The 14,881-nt window shown below is 37.6% G+C and overlaps 1 protein-coding gene across 5 annotated transcripts in view; it reads left to right on the top strand.

Moving 5' to 3' along the window:
• agfg1a (ArfGAP with FG repeats 1a) overlaps positions 1-14,546 on the top strand; it is a 45,449-nt gene extending 30,903 nt beyond the window's left edge. The window contains exons 6-15 of one of the 5 annotated variants that reach the window (XM_077207964.1): positions 54-167; positions 1,049-1,120; positions 10,684-10,869; positions 11,049-11,208; positions 11,287-11,366; positions 11,450-11,551; positions 12,094-12,141; positions 13,152-13,301; positions 13,431-13,507; positions 14,352-14,546. In XM_077207964.1, the coding sequence (XP_077064079.1) occupies positions 54-167; positions 1,049-1,120; positions 10,684-10,869; positions 11,049-11,208; positions 11,287-11,366; positions 11,450-11,551; positions 12,094-12,141; positions 13,152-13,301; positions 13,431-13,507; positions 14,352-14,411 (1,049 nt within the window). In that variant the 3' untranslated portion in view covers positions 14,412-14,546. The remainder of the gene's footprint in view (positions 1-53; positions 168-1,048; positions 1,121-10,683; positions 10,870-11,048; positions 11,209-11,286; positions 11,367-11,449; positions 11,552-12,093; positions 12,142-13,151; positions 13,302-13,430; positions 13,508-14,351) is intronic. The other 4 variants (XM_077207965.1, XM_077207966.1, XM_077207969.1 and 1 more) reach the window with 4 other exon arrangements.
• The last annotated feature ends 335 nt before the right edge of the window (positions 14,547-14,881 follow it).

Below are 14,881 nucleotides of genomic sequence, written 5' to 3' on the forward strand. Positions count from 1 at the left end.
TATTCCTCATCCCATTTTCTGTTTGTGTGTTTGTTTGTGGTGGACCCCAACAGCGCAGAATGCTAATGCAGACTTTGCCAATTTTGATGCGTTCAAATGTTCTGCTGCTCCAACCACAGCAGCGTTTCCATCAGCTCCACAGGACTCATTTCAGCCCACACAACCAGGTATAACACAAGCTCACAGCCGGGCATATGAACCTCTATTCACCCAAAAGCCTCCCTTTAAGAAATGTCTCCTTGTCCAAGTTGTGCTGTTAACTTAGAAATGTGATTTTGAAAGTCGTTCTGTTTGTCTTTTTTTTTTTTCATTGCTCATTGTTTACATTGTCGCTTCTCAACCATTCCTTCTTTTTATCAGTGTTGTTTTAATTATACATTTAATTCTCTCTAATAAAAAAAATATATATTTATATTAATTTGTCATTTCAGTTTCTCACTTTCAGCTTGGCTTATTTTTTCTTCTGTTTTGTTCAGCAGGAATGCATTAAATTGATCAAAATATATGACAGTCAAGACATTTATAATGTCACAAAAGATTTCTTTTTCAAGTTAAATGCTGTTCTTTAGAATTTTCTATTCATCAAATAATTATAAAAATGTATCACGGTTTCCACAAAAAATATTAAGCAGCTCAATTTTTTTCAGAATTTATAATAATAATTAACTGTTTTTAGGCATCAAATCAGCATATTAGAATGATTTCTGATGTATCATGTGATACTGATTTCTGATGTATCATGTGATACTGATTTCTGATGTATCATGTGATACTGATTTCTGATGGATCATGTGATACTGAAGACTGGAGTAAATTTAGCTCTGCCATCACCGAATAAATGACAAAATATTTTAGAATACAAAAGTTATTTTAAATTGTAACAAATTTTATATTACTGTATTTGATCAAATAAATGCAGCCCGTGTGAGCATTATTCTTCTTTCAATATTTTAAAATTGACCCCAAACTTTAAATAATTTATTTTACTTTTTCTTTCCTGCTTTTCATACCTGTGCTTTCATTCAATCATTTCCTGTGCGTACGTCAGTGTACAACAGTCTCCCATTTAGTGGCAGTGTGGGCGAGTTTACCTCATCGCTGCCTCCACTGGCCATGCACAGTAAGTCACAGCTTGTGTGTGTGTGTGTGTGTCTTGTGCACACACTCTGTTAATTTGCAGTTTGAAGTGGTTTTCCTGACACAATATCATGCAGTGGCTCCTAAGGAATTCTCCTCTTTGTCAATGTTCCTTCTAAGCTGTGTGCTTCTGTTGTTCCTGAGTAGACGGAATAACATGGATATAAAGCTGACCACGAAAATGTCTTGAATCTGAGCTGATTGAACGTTTTGGGTCACATTCAGCTCATACTCTCTTACTGTGAACAAAACAGTTGAGTCTTGACAAAAGTCAAGTCTTTATATATTGTTATAATTTTAATATTAAAATAAACATAATATTTATATTTTTAAAATGTAATATAAATTTAGTAAAAAAATCTAATTAAGTCACCTTTATTTTTTATTGTGCTTTATACAATACAGATTGTTTGAAAGCAGCTTTACAGTGATAACAGGAAAATGCAAGGAATTTGACCGTGGCAAGGAACCCAAACTCCATCAGGTGTCAGAATGGAGAAAAAAGGGCCAACGAAGGAACACTGTGTGGTTTAATTCCAGGCTGCATCACAAATAAACTGAATTATATAATATGAAAAATATAAAAAATATGTTAATTCAATAGAATATTTTTTTAGAGCAAATTTTGGAACAGCTTGTAATTTTTGAAATTTCAGTTTGCAACTTTTTTAAATTTAAGTCCTTGAAAACCCTTGAAAACAGCCATATTTTTGAAGAGGTACTTGAATTATGCTTGAATTATTAAAGGGATGCACCGATACCGAGCTCATGTATTCGTAAAAATGCTCGGATACCAACAACCGATAGCCCCCCCAGGCAGTGTGTGTATAGTAACACACAGCTGTGGTGCGCGAGCTGATCAGAGAAAACCCCGCTGTGGATTGAGCGCGCAGCGGCACAGACGCGCGAGCTGATCGAGCGCATCCCTTTAAACAGACATCAGTGGAAGGTTTGTAGTTCAGTCGGAAGGCAAATGATCAAGAAAATAAAACGAGGCATGTAGCTTATTATTAACGTTAACTGACGAGAGAGTTCTGTTGAATGCTCTTGATTGTAATCGTTCACTCAGCACGTGTTATTTGGATGAAAACTAAATCGTATATGCAAGTAAAGTAAAACATGACCTGTTACCTGATGTATGTATAACGAGTGATTCCCTACATTATTACTGGACGTTTGCAGTCAAGAAGTTCCATGAACGCAAACATCAGCGCGCGACGCAAACCAGCGTCTCTGCACGAGAATACCGAATTAAATTGTCTTTCACGTCTTGCGTTTGTACGGACGAATTCACACAAAATTATGTAAAAACGCCCATCTTGGCGAGGATCCTAGTAAACAAAGTCAGTTATATCTCAAGTGAACGTAGCCATGTTCAAATGGGGTCCGTGCGTTCGGTCTTAAAAGAGCAGTTTAACAAACCCACTGCTGTTTTCGCCCATTTAAGACATGAAGTTGTATGCAATCCTTACCAGCACTATAGTGTATATACACTGACCCACTCTGTTGTCACCCCCCTGGTCCGAGTTCTGACCGCTGGAAGTTTTTGAATGAAGTAATCCCGGCTACTTTCCGGTGCCACAAAACTGTGCGTTTTTACGTGAAAAAAAGATTTGCGTTTCAAAGCTTGATTAATTTAACACAAAAAAAACACGCCGGGCAAAATTCATATCTCAGTTTTAATGCGGCACTATTTTCCTTCCGTTTCTATCAATCCGCGCTGCTGTCAATGTCAACAGTGCGCACGTGACGATTAGCTGTTGATAGCGCGACTCGCCGACAACATGTCTATGGCGTTATTTTTTAGTCAAAAGTTACGAGCGTGTAAGACATGCTCACGAGCACATTATGTTATTTCACACGCGCAAAAATGAACCTTCAGCTGGCATGATATAAGTACTCGCGCACAAATTCAACAACCGAGAGGTGTACAGGTAGCTGCGAGCGAGCGCCTGGCATACTCTCATAGGTTAACTCTGCTTGTACAGTGGAATCCTGCTCGCGCGCAGCGGGCTTCTGCTCCCGGAGTGCTGTTTTGCTCGTGAAGTGGATTTCTGTTCGCTCAGCTGATTTCTGCTCCCTCGAGTCTACATGACTTTTGACAATTTGGGGGCGGAAACCAAGGAAGGCACTGACCCTCTTATGATTGGTCACATTCATCGTAATCACAACCACAGGGACATCCTTGTACCTTGATTGACAGCTCTCATTACAGGAAGCACGGAGTCAAAGTATCTGACGGAGTTTTTTTTTTTTTTTTAAATGAATTTAAACTGTATATAAAATCCTTAAAAAACTTTGAAAGGTCCTAAAGCACAAAAAATATGATACCCTTCCCAACTGAGATAAATGGATGAACAAAGACTAAATTCTCCCCTTATGTCATGTTATGTTATATTATAATTCCTTACCGTTTATTATTTAAATGTTTATATTCCTTACAAATATCCTTATTTTTGTACTAAGACTACATTTATATTCTTGTTGTATTAAGAGCTGCTCCCTCTGACTATATTTTCCTTGTATCCTATTCTAAAGAAAAGGAAGTTATGCAGCCATGTTTGTCTGTAAATCTTGATATTTCAATAAAATAAATAAATAAATAAAAACTCCGTCAGATACTTTGACTCCGTGCTTCCTGTAATGAGAGCTGTCAATCAAGGTACAAGGATGTCCCTGTGGTTGTGATTACGATGAAAGTGACCAATCATAAGAGGGTCAGTGCCTTCCTTGGTTTCCGCCCCCAAATTGTCAAAAGTCATGTAGACTCGAGGGAGCAGAAATCAGCTGAGCGAACAGAAATCCACTTCACGAGCAAAACAGCACTCCGCGAGCAGAAGCCCGCTGCGCGCGAGCAGGATTCCACTGTACAAGCAGAGTTAACCTATGAGAGTATGCCAGGCGCTCGCTCGCAGCTACCTGTACACCTCTCGGTTGTTGAATTTGTGCGCGAGTACTTTTATCATGCCAGCTGAAGGTTCATTTTTGCGCGTGTGAAATAACATAATGTGCTCGTGAACATGTCTTACACGCTCATAACTTTTGACTAAAAAATAACGCCATACATGTCCGACTACGAAACTTCAGATGATGAAACTAATTTTAGCACAGTGTCCGTAATACCGAATTAAATTGTCTTTCACGTCTTGCGTTTGTACGGACGAATTCACACAAAATTATGTAAAAACGCCCATCTTGGCGAGGATCCTAGTAAACAAAGTCAGTTATATCTCAAGTGATCGTAGCCATGTTCAAATGGGGTCCGTGCGTTCGGTCTTAAAAGAGCAGTTTAACAAACCCACTGCTGTTTTAATGTTAATCAAACAATGGACAATACATTACTCACTGCTCTTTACTAAATAGGCTACCCTTTTCAACTTTATAAAAAGATCCATCTATATTTAATTTATCCAGTAATGAATATGCAATTTTTTCACATTTGATTACTTTATTCAAATATCTGTTAGATCTACCCGAAAAACTCTAAAAACACTGTTTATTTCATTTGTAGCCTTTTTTTGTTCTATTGTATTTATTTGTAAGTTGATTATTCATTCTTATTTTGTTGCTGACTGCTTACCTTTTAATAATGTTTTAAATTCACATTAATTAGGCTGGCAGTTTTTGTTGTAGTATCAAAATTGGATTAAATAATTGATATTTCACTGGTGTCTAAACATTTGTACCACTGACCCAATCCTCAGCACTGACCCTTCTGGAGCTGCTCTAGTCTAAATATGTGCTGTGCTATTCAATGAAAGATAAAATATGATAGAGCAATAGAATGTACAGTAACAGAAGCTCATACAATGCATTTTAGCAGGCTTAATTAAGCATGAAAATAATTGAAATAAATATATATTTGATAAACAAGCCAATTAGAATTAAGCCACCTAATATGATTTATATTCTTTTAGTTTATCTACTAAAACATTTAAAAATTACAAATGCAGTGAAAATTCAGGGATCGGTTACGGTATCGGTATCTCGTTCTGCAAAAAGTGGTATCGGTGCATCCCTAATTCAAAATATTGTGAATTTTTTGTTGTTGTTGTTGAAAAGATACAATTGTTTCACACTAAATCTGCTGCGGTCCATTTGAGCTTTATCAGCAATTGCAGGTGTTCATGGAGAGCATTTCTGCATTGATAAAGCAGATCAACTTGTCTGCTTTAACAGACAAAGGACTGCAGTTAATTAATTGCACTCACTGTAATTTATAATGAGTGATTTACTTTTGGAACTTAAAAGTAGTTCAAGACGAATGTAATGAACTCACTAATGTCATAAAAATCATTTGTAGCTGAAGAAATTTGTGTGAGATTGTCCAAAACTATTCAAAAGTTAAAAATGACATCCTTAGACATCAGTTCTTGTCATACAAACCTCAACGACGGTGACTATCAAAAATTATAATTCAAATGCATAATTTATTCATGCCACAATGCATGCTGGGAGCCATGAATGTGTTATGTATGCTGCCATGAAGACCGTTACCATTCTTGTGTTTCATATACCGAATGTTGATGTCTGTGAGTGTATAAATGACTCAAAGCAACAGAACTACAGCAAATTCAATGTTTTATGTTTAATTTCACAGAACTCAACATTCAGCAACTGAAGCAATAATGTTACAAATCATATTTTTCAATAGTGTTTCAATTCGTTATGTCATAAATTACAGGAAACGCAGTCTTTTGTCTGTCATTATAACAGACATGTTGATCCGCTTTATCAATGCAGCAATGCTCTCCATGAACACCTGCAATTGCTGATAAAGCACAAACCCAATGAAAGTCAAGGGTCAAGAGCCCAACTAAAGCAAACACTGATCTCCATGATGGTGACCTCAAACGAAACATTTTTAATAAGACATCAACATCTAAATCTGTCAATTCTCAATAAGAACTTCTCTAGATGTGTGCCAGAAATAAAGTCAGTCTGGTTAGGAATACGTGAGGCTGTTGATGCTGTTTGTGGAGTTGTTTAATGAGATCTTGATAGTTAATGTCTTTTATCTTCAGTTTATCTAAGGCTGTGTCTGGATAAAGCTGTAGTTTGTGTTCTTATTACTCTTTCGAAAGATGATTGAAAGAATGTTTCAGGAACATCACACTAACCTCAAAATAACATTCTAGTAACATTAAAGAAACTGGATATTTTTATGTTCTTGGAATGTTAGAAATCAACGTTCCTATAATGTTGAATTTTAAATCAAAATGAAGTTGAAAGAACGTTTGAGGAACATTACAGCTTTTAAAACACGTTCCTCTAACGTCAAGAAAACTGGAAATTTATCACGTTCCCAGAACCAACACTGAATATTTGGAGAACGTTCTTATAACAAAAGTCTGTTAGCTGGGACATCAGTTACCATATATATTTAATTTGAGTAAAAAAATAAAATGAAATAAATAAAAATAATAATAAGGATATTGTTTGATAAGTGCCGATTGAAGTCCTTGAAATCCCAAAAAGTAGTGCTTGAAAAGTCCTTGAAAGTCCTGGAATTTCATTTGACAGAGTCTGTACGAACCCTGGATAGAGGACAGTCTGAACTGTCAGCATGGCAAATTTGCTCTCACATTTATGCTAATAACTTTTGAGCCGTTAGGGCTAGAAACAAAATTATTTTTTCATCACTTTTTCGAACTCCCCCTAGGCCGTTACTTCGATATTCATGAAACTTGGAACAGATCGAATAACGGGCAAACGATTTCAACAAAGAGAACGCCAAAATGAACGTGAGGCTATATTTCCGCAATGCTTTAGCACAGGGGTTCTTAACCTTTTTGATGTCGGGGCCCAAATTTTACAGTACAAAGTGGCCCAGGGCCCATTCAAATATCAGCACTGTATTGGTTTATTGATCTCACCATTGGTTTGATTTGTATTCAATAACTAAATGAAATCCACTTGCAGTTTAACAGGTTATTGTGTATGTAAACCTGCACATAGGCTACAACAAGATGCAAAACACACAACAATTCATGGAACAAATCAATCTGCATCAAGAACAAATTTAAAGGCTCAAGTCAGGCATATTAGCCTAACTAGTGCTGCACGATTAATCGTATCGCAATCGCGATGTCAAGCCAATGCGATTATATGACGCAAAATGCTGCGATTTTATATGAAATAAACAAATAGGGCTATTAACGCAATTAAAGCAGCATCTGTTATTTTTGTCATCCTTTGACTAGTGTTACATGATCCCGCTCTTATTCGTGCGAATGCTTTTGAACCATTCATGCGCGACAAGACAAAAGAGAATTTGCTGAATCACTTGAATCACTGCCTGTGAATGTCACTGCCTGTGAAAATGTATATAAATAAAAATAAAAACAATAAAATGTGTTGCTAAAATAAACAAATTCATAATAATATTTTTCAAAATAAATAAGTTGTAAATTAAAATTTAAATAAAGTGCAAATGAAAAAATATAGCTTTATAATCTGCAAAATAATTTGATAATTGTTTCAGCAGTCTACATTTTTGCATGGTAGAACCTAAAGTTGCTCTTCATATCTGTTATAAATGAACAATAACAATCACAACAGTCCAATTTGAACAAGCTACAACTCCCTATTTATGTTCCCCTCTTAATGAGACACTTGGGCCTGCTTTACAGATATTATCAGATCATTATCAGATCCAGCCTGGGTGGAATGGGGGAAAGGCTCACTCTCAGAGTAGCCTCCAGTGTTGGCATTACTGCCACTAGTGGTGGGATGGTGCATTGTAACGGCTGTTTCACACCGCAAGCGTGAGCGGCGCTTGAGCAGTGCGTCAGCGTAACTACATCGTCACTGCAGCCTCAGACACGCGAGAGTATTCACACTGGAAGCGTTTGTAGCCTACAGTGTCACAGTAGCGGCTCCAAAGCTACATATAAGCGAACAATTATTTACAAAGACAACTATACATTTGATTTTAGAAGTTGGTAAACCATATAAATGTCAGTAAACAACAAAACAACCAAGAAAACAGCTCCAATCTTGTCGTTTCAGTCATAGCATATTTTCAATAGGTTTACAAGAATGCAAACTCCGCAGATAAAGCACACACACACACACACACAAAACCGCACACTCGGGTTTGATTTGGGTTGTGCTAGCCTATGTAGCTGTCTGTGTATTTCATAAACTAAAAGAAAGTTTTTATATAATATTTTCTGGCTATTTTACTTTAGGTTTTTTATAATACACCATACTTTCACCCAAACTGAATTTTCTATATTCCTTGCCTTTTTTGCCTACTCTAGTTCTTGTTAAAACTCACTAGACATGCTTATTCAGTGCATTTTGGGCACTTTTTGTGTGAAATAAAATTTATTTTGTCCATCAAAAGTGTGCTTTCACTTTAATGGAGCGTGAGCAGCACAGCAAAAATAGACTCTGCACCGAATCCCCCGCTTCACTGCTGCTCACGCGACGCTCCTGCTTGACGCTCACGCGCTGCTCCTGCTCGCAGTGTGAATGCACTCATTGATTAACGTGCAAGAAAAAAATACGCGCTGCTCACGTGCCGCTGACGCTTGCGTTGTGAAGCTGCCGTAACTGTCTCATGGATAACAGTGGTCATTCTGGTGTCTTCAATTGATAACTAGTTTGGTCCCGCGGCCCTCGCGGCCCACAGGTGAAAAACGTAAAGTTTTTTGCGGCCCTCCAGGTGGCGCTCGCGGCCCAAGCGTGGGCCCTATGGTTAAGAATAGGTGCTTTAGCAAGTTCGGACCAAACTTGATGTATGTTATGGCAACCATGACCTGAGGCCACCTGCACCATTTTACCACAGTGCCACCTAGTGGTCAGGAGGTATACAAAATGTATCTTTTTACTTATAACTTCCCAAGGGAGTAATCCATCAGCCGGAAGTTGAAGCCTCGCGGGAGCCGCCATTGTAGCAGAACTTCACCCGCTGTTAGCATTCCATTGGCTCCCATTCATTTTGGCGTCACTTAGACAGCGAATAACTTTACATCTGAGGTGTCCAAAGACTTAATTTGTCCATTATTTATTTCTAAAGAAACACGACAATGTATAAGAGCCTCCGTTACTTTGTATCTTACATTATGGCCCGTAGAAGCCGTTTTTGTTAAAAACAGGCTAACGATTGCGTCATAACCACGCGACTTTCTGTCGCACAATAGAGAAATTACCGTATAGACAGGAGGAGAAGCTCGCAGGCAATCTTTTACTGTCTATGAGGCAATCGGGGGACATAGAGGCATAAAGTCAAGGGAGAAGCCCATAGATAGAGAGTCCAAAAGCAACAGGACAAAATATTTCAACAACGTTTTTGAGGAATTAGGTGATTCAGATTTGTCTTGGCACAGCTACTAGAAGATGTACAACTGTCAGATTGTCGTCACGCTCCGTTTGAGCCTGCGCAGTCGCTCAGCCATCAGACAGGAAGTGCAATAATCAGGCTTCAGTCTTCTCCGTTGAAATCAATGGGGTCGCTGTGTCCATTTCTTTTACTGTCTATGATAACTTCTGAACAGTTTGTCCAAAAGTCACAAAACTGGTGTCTTTAGATTCGGTGCAGCATTTCGAGTATTCCATATTAGCCATTTTGTATTTTGTCGTAAAATGCTATATTTTATGAACGCATTAGCATATCGTTGCGAAACTCTGTGTGTCTTTGGCAACATTCCCTGACAGTATTCAAAGTTTTGTGGCAGCGCCTCCTTGTGGTCAAAAATTATAACGAAATATCCAAAAATGCTAATACCTGAATAAATTTGCCTATTATAATGAAACTGGTCTTAGATATAGATTCCTTGGGTCATGCAGCGAACAAAGATACCAATTTTGCCATAGTTGGCCGACATTCCTGTCTGCCATTTAGATTTTCTTTCAAAACCTACTTTTTCCAACTCCTCCTAGACCGTGTCTGATTTTTACCAAATTCTAGTCATATTATCTTCAGACTGTGCTGACAAAAAGTTATAGGTTTTGTGTACTGCAGCAACAAAGTTGAGGCATGAAGCCAAAATTACTCTGAGGCTGTATCTCTGCAATGCTTTGGCATGTTAACACCAAAAATGTGTCTATCACCTTACTCGGACCACACCACATCAAATTCGTCACAGTGTCATCTATTGGTTGAAAGTAATAAACCATTAAATCAACTAGTGACTATTTATGATTTTTCTGGCATTTTGCCTAAAATCGTCTTAAAATGTTTTTAATTGCTCATTGTTGTAGTTGGTCTGACACTCCCAGCCATGGTGGCATGATTTGTGTTCTTTGTGCTTGGCCCCGATAATTGCTGCTTGCAGCTATATTTATATATTATTATTATTATTATTATTATTATTCATACTTAAATGATTATTGTGTAAATAATTATTAAATAATTTGGGTTTCCGTGTTTCTAGCTGAGTTTATGGTTCTGTGAAAAAAACAGGGTCTGCCCAAAACACAACATGTGAAATGGACTTTCTGCTGTGCTGTTGCTCCAAAACAACAAAACTTAGAGGAAACATTGCTCTTTAACCTTTTCACTCCCTCTGTTGCTCATCTTTTCTTTTCCTTCCTCAGGTAGCTCATCAGGACCAGCTAATCCCAACTTTGCCAACTTCGATAACTTCCCCAAATCGTGCAGTGCTGATTTTGCCTCGTTTAGCTCCACCCAGAGTAACTCTGTGGAAGCATTCAGTGTCGCTGCGGACCGATACGCAGCCCTGGCCAACCTTGACAACGTATTCGGCACCAAACCTGAACAAGGTGCATTTTCACACACTCTTTACAGCTCATCTCCATCTAGGCTTGATATGACATTTTTTTGAGCATGACTCATTTTTCTTAATATTTGAAATGCACAACTTTCCAGATAATGTATTAGAGTCCTGTGCAGTAATGTGTGCTGGGGTTTAAAAAAAAACTCTTTCCGTCTCCCTCCACAGGTACAAGCTCGGCCCCTCCATCGGCAGGTGTGGGTCCGCCCCCTCCGCAGGCAGCTCTGTTTGGCGGCGACCGCTACGCTGCTCTAGCTGAACTGGACACGGTCTTTTGCACCTCGGCGCCAAATGTGAGCGGCTACAACACTGTCACCACAACGCAAGGGTGAGACTATAAAGAGACGTCTCTTTTCCTCTTATCGTCTTTTTCTCGGTCGTGTTGAACACTCTTTCTCTCATTCAGGTCTATGTTTGGACCCTCTACAGCTGTTGCTCCGGCTCAAGCACAACAGGGTTTACCCAGCATGCTTCAGGGTTTTTCAGGTAAACGTCTTTCGGATCTATTGGAGATTTCCATTCTGCCGCCTTCATCGCATCTCCTACATCTCGACTGCGTTTTCTAACAGGGCCTTCAACAAATCCATTCGTCGCTCCCGGGGCTCCGCAGGCCACTAACCCATTTCAGACCAATGGGAGAGCAGCACCAGGAGTGGGCGTGGCCACAGCAGGTATAGGCATAGCTTACATGTACCTGCTAAATCTTAGAGTTTAAATAAGTCGATCGGTCAAACCCCGGCGTTTATTCGCAGAAAATCTTCTCTGAATTCACAGCAGGCTTTGTCCTCGGTTTCGGAAGAGTTTAAGACACGAGAAGCAGCTCTTGTTTTGTGTCTCATTATTTATTCAACACACCAGAGGGCTTTGTGAAGATTTTTAAGTGGGTCAGATACGCCCAGTCTCCATGCTAGGAGCTAACAGCTTGAGATCACACGCGAGATACAAAGGCACCGCAGAAGAGCTGCAGAGATTTCTATATCCCTGCGGCGGATAAATGTTGAGTGTGTGTGTGTGTTCGTGTTCCAGAGAGAGAAAGGAAAAAGGCAGAAAGGAAAGGCGGCTTTATTTAAATGTGAATAAGGAGGAGAGTTTTATATATATATATATATATATATATATATATATATATATATAGGCCAAAAATGAGAAAACAAAAAGCAAGTGCGCTGCGACTGATGGTTTTGTTTGGCTGTGTTCTTGACATGCTGTTCAGACATGATAGGACCCCTGCAGGGTCAGGCTTACCCTGCGGCTCACTTTGGTATGTCCATCTCTCTCTTTCTCTCATTTTCTCCCTTATTTCTCTTCCTTTTCTGGGGCTTAGCCTTGACATAGACTAGCAGGATAATATAAACATCACTGACCACAATTTTGTGGTCATCCTGACCTTCTGACCCCATTAAAGAAAGGTGTGCTTGTGAGGTGGATGAACCCCAGATAATGTTCTATTATTTTCATTTGCATTGATATCCCATGTCTTTAGCTGTCACAGAAAATTAACCAAATGCATATACGTTCAGTAGGCAATTAAAAATGATTTTTATTAATATTTCATTAGATACAAAATATCAAACCAAGTGGCATCTGAAAACAAACGATACCAGAGCTTTTCTAAGAACTAACTTTTGTACTTGACTTCAAAAATCAAAATCAAAAATAACTTAATTGGTGGCTGTCATGTTTCACAGCGTCCAGTCTTCAGTGTCACTTTTGATCGATTTCAATTGTGTGTGTTTATATAGTATAAACTGTTGGTTGTTCTTCTCTGAGGGCTGTGTATTGTTTCTTCTTCTGCTGTAGTGCTTTAGTCATGTTTTGTCATCTGCTCTACCGATTTAGCGCCACAGATTTCTGTACTCAGGACAAAAATAGTCAACATGACCCTATTTACTGTTCTTATTTTGAATGATACATCAGTGCATGGCACTTGAGATTGGTCTTCTAAATTTAAAATTAAAATGTAGCAACTTGCTCTGCCTCTTAAACATTTCAGTGGAGAGTTGGAAAAAAACATTAAGCTCCATTTCTTAATTTAGTTTGTATGTTTTTTTCCATTGCAATTCCATCTCTAATCCACTAGTATAAATATTAGGTTAATTCATATAGTTTAGCTGTTATTTAAAGCTTTTTTCCAGTGAAGTTGAGCATGATGTCAGTGCATCTCACTCATATTAGATTGGCTAAAAAGGAAACTGCATTGAAAGTCACGTGTGTGTGTGTGTGTATGTGTGTGTGTATGTAAGTCAAACTGAGACTCTTTGTGTCCCGTAGCCTCTTTCGGTCCACCGTCCATGAGCATGCCCACTGGTTTTGGAAACGCTGCTGCATACAACCTTCCCACCAGCTTCAGTGGAAACTTCCAGCAAGCGTTTCCTGGACAGCCGTTCGCCCAGCCGCACGCGTATCCCCAACATCCCAACGGTAGGGGCTGAGAAAAGATTTGAATGCTGTTATATTAATGCCATACAATTCAGTCCACCATCATGCAGCTTTTTGTAGAATGTTTCAGCTGTACTTCAGCTATAAAGATTTTCACATTTGTTTTGTTAGGAGGTTTTGCTGCGTTTGGTCAGGGTAAGGTCGCTCCATTTGGACAGGCACCTGGAGTAACCAACAATCCCTTCCTGGTGAGTTAAAGAACTCATTTTTGCAAGTTTGCAATGTTTGTTTGTTTTCTGTCAATAATGAATTATAATTATATTTTTTATGAAGTCTACATTTTGTTCCAAATGTTAATTTGAGTATTAATTTTTACAAATTTTACATTTAAAATGTACATTTTTAAGCTAAATCGTTTATTTAGAATTTATTCCTAATTATAAGTTGTAATCAATAATTTATATATTATAATTATACATTTTAAATCTACATTTCATTCCAAATGTTAATTTTTGTCTCTTATTTTTCTTTCTTTTTTTGCTTATTTATATTATATAATCTTTTATAAAGTTTACATTTTTATCACAAATGTTCATGTGAGTATTTTAATTAATAATAATGAATTATAATTGATAATTATATATTTTAAGCTTACATTTAATCAATGTTAATTTGACTCATGTATTTATTTGCTTATTTTATATAATCTTTTAAATCTAAATTGAATTCCTAATGTTTATTTGAGTCTTTATTTATTCATTTTACAAAAAAACACAATTTTGAAGTTACATTTTATTAATTTATAATTGTTATACATTTATAATTAATTAATAGTTATACATTGAAATTAATAATTTATGCCTACACTTTATTTCAAATGTTAATTTGTCTTATTATTTTTATTTATTCTGTATTATTTACAAAATGTTATTGTTCAATTGTTATACATTGTAATTAATAATTTAAAGTCTACACTTTATTCCAAAGTTTATTTTAAGTCTCTTATTTTTATCTATTCTGTATTCTTTTACCCAAAAAAAGGTAATTTTGAAGTTAAATGTGCAGGGTTTTTGTTGATCTTTTGTCTTCCAGGCAGGGGCGCCAGCAGCACAGTTTCCTGCAGGAGGCTCGTCCACAAACCCCTTCTTATAGCACTCTTTTGTCCTCCAGCGGGCGACCTGCGACTCGTTCGCACCTCTTGCACTGTTTTGTTCTGCAAGTAGCTTTAAAAAACATCAATTTCTTAAAGAATTTTTTATTGAATTTTAAGTTTGAAAAACAACAACAATAAATACATGATCCTGTCTATGGCAACATCCATAGCAACAGATAACAAAACAATGTGCAGGGTTGTCTGGAGAAAAGGAGCTTTTTTTTACTGTGCTCCTTTTGTCATTCCTGTTAACTGGCCTGGAAATCATCTGCACAACGTGGCGGATAACTAAGTTATTGCAAACCTCCTGTTCATGTTAATGCTGCAATTCTGTACATAATTCTTTCATTGAAATTGCTAAATTTTAGATCTTTGTGCATATCAGTATTTGTATCTTTAACGCACACACATGTACACACACATATGCTGCATATACGGCGTTGACGTCCGCCGTGCTGTGAATAACATT

This window comes from Siphateles boraxobius, unplaced genomic scaffold (genome assembly GCF_051911475.1).
Source record: "Siphateles boraxobius isolate OS27281-9 unplaced genomic scaffold, OSU_SipBor_1 6, whole genome shotgun sequence".
NCBI lineage: Eukaryota > Metazoa > Chordata > Actinopteri > Cypriniformes > Leuciscidae > Siphateles > Siphateles boraxobius.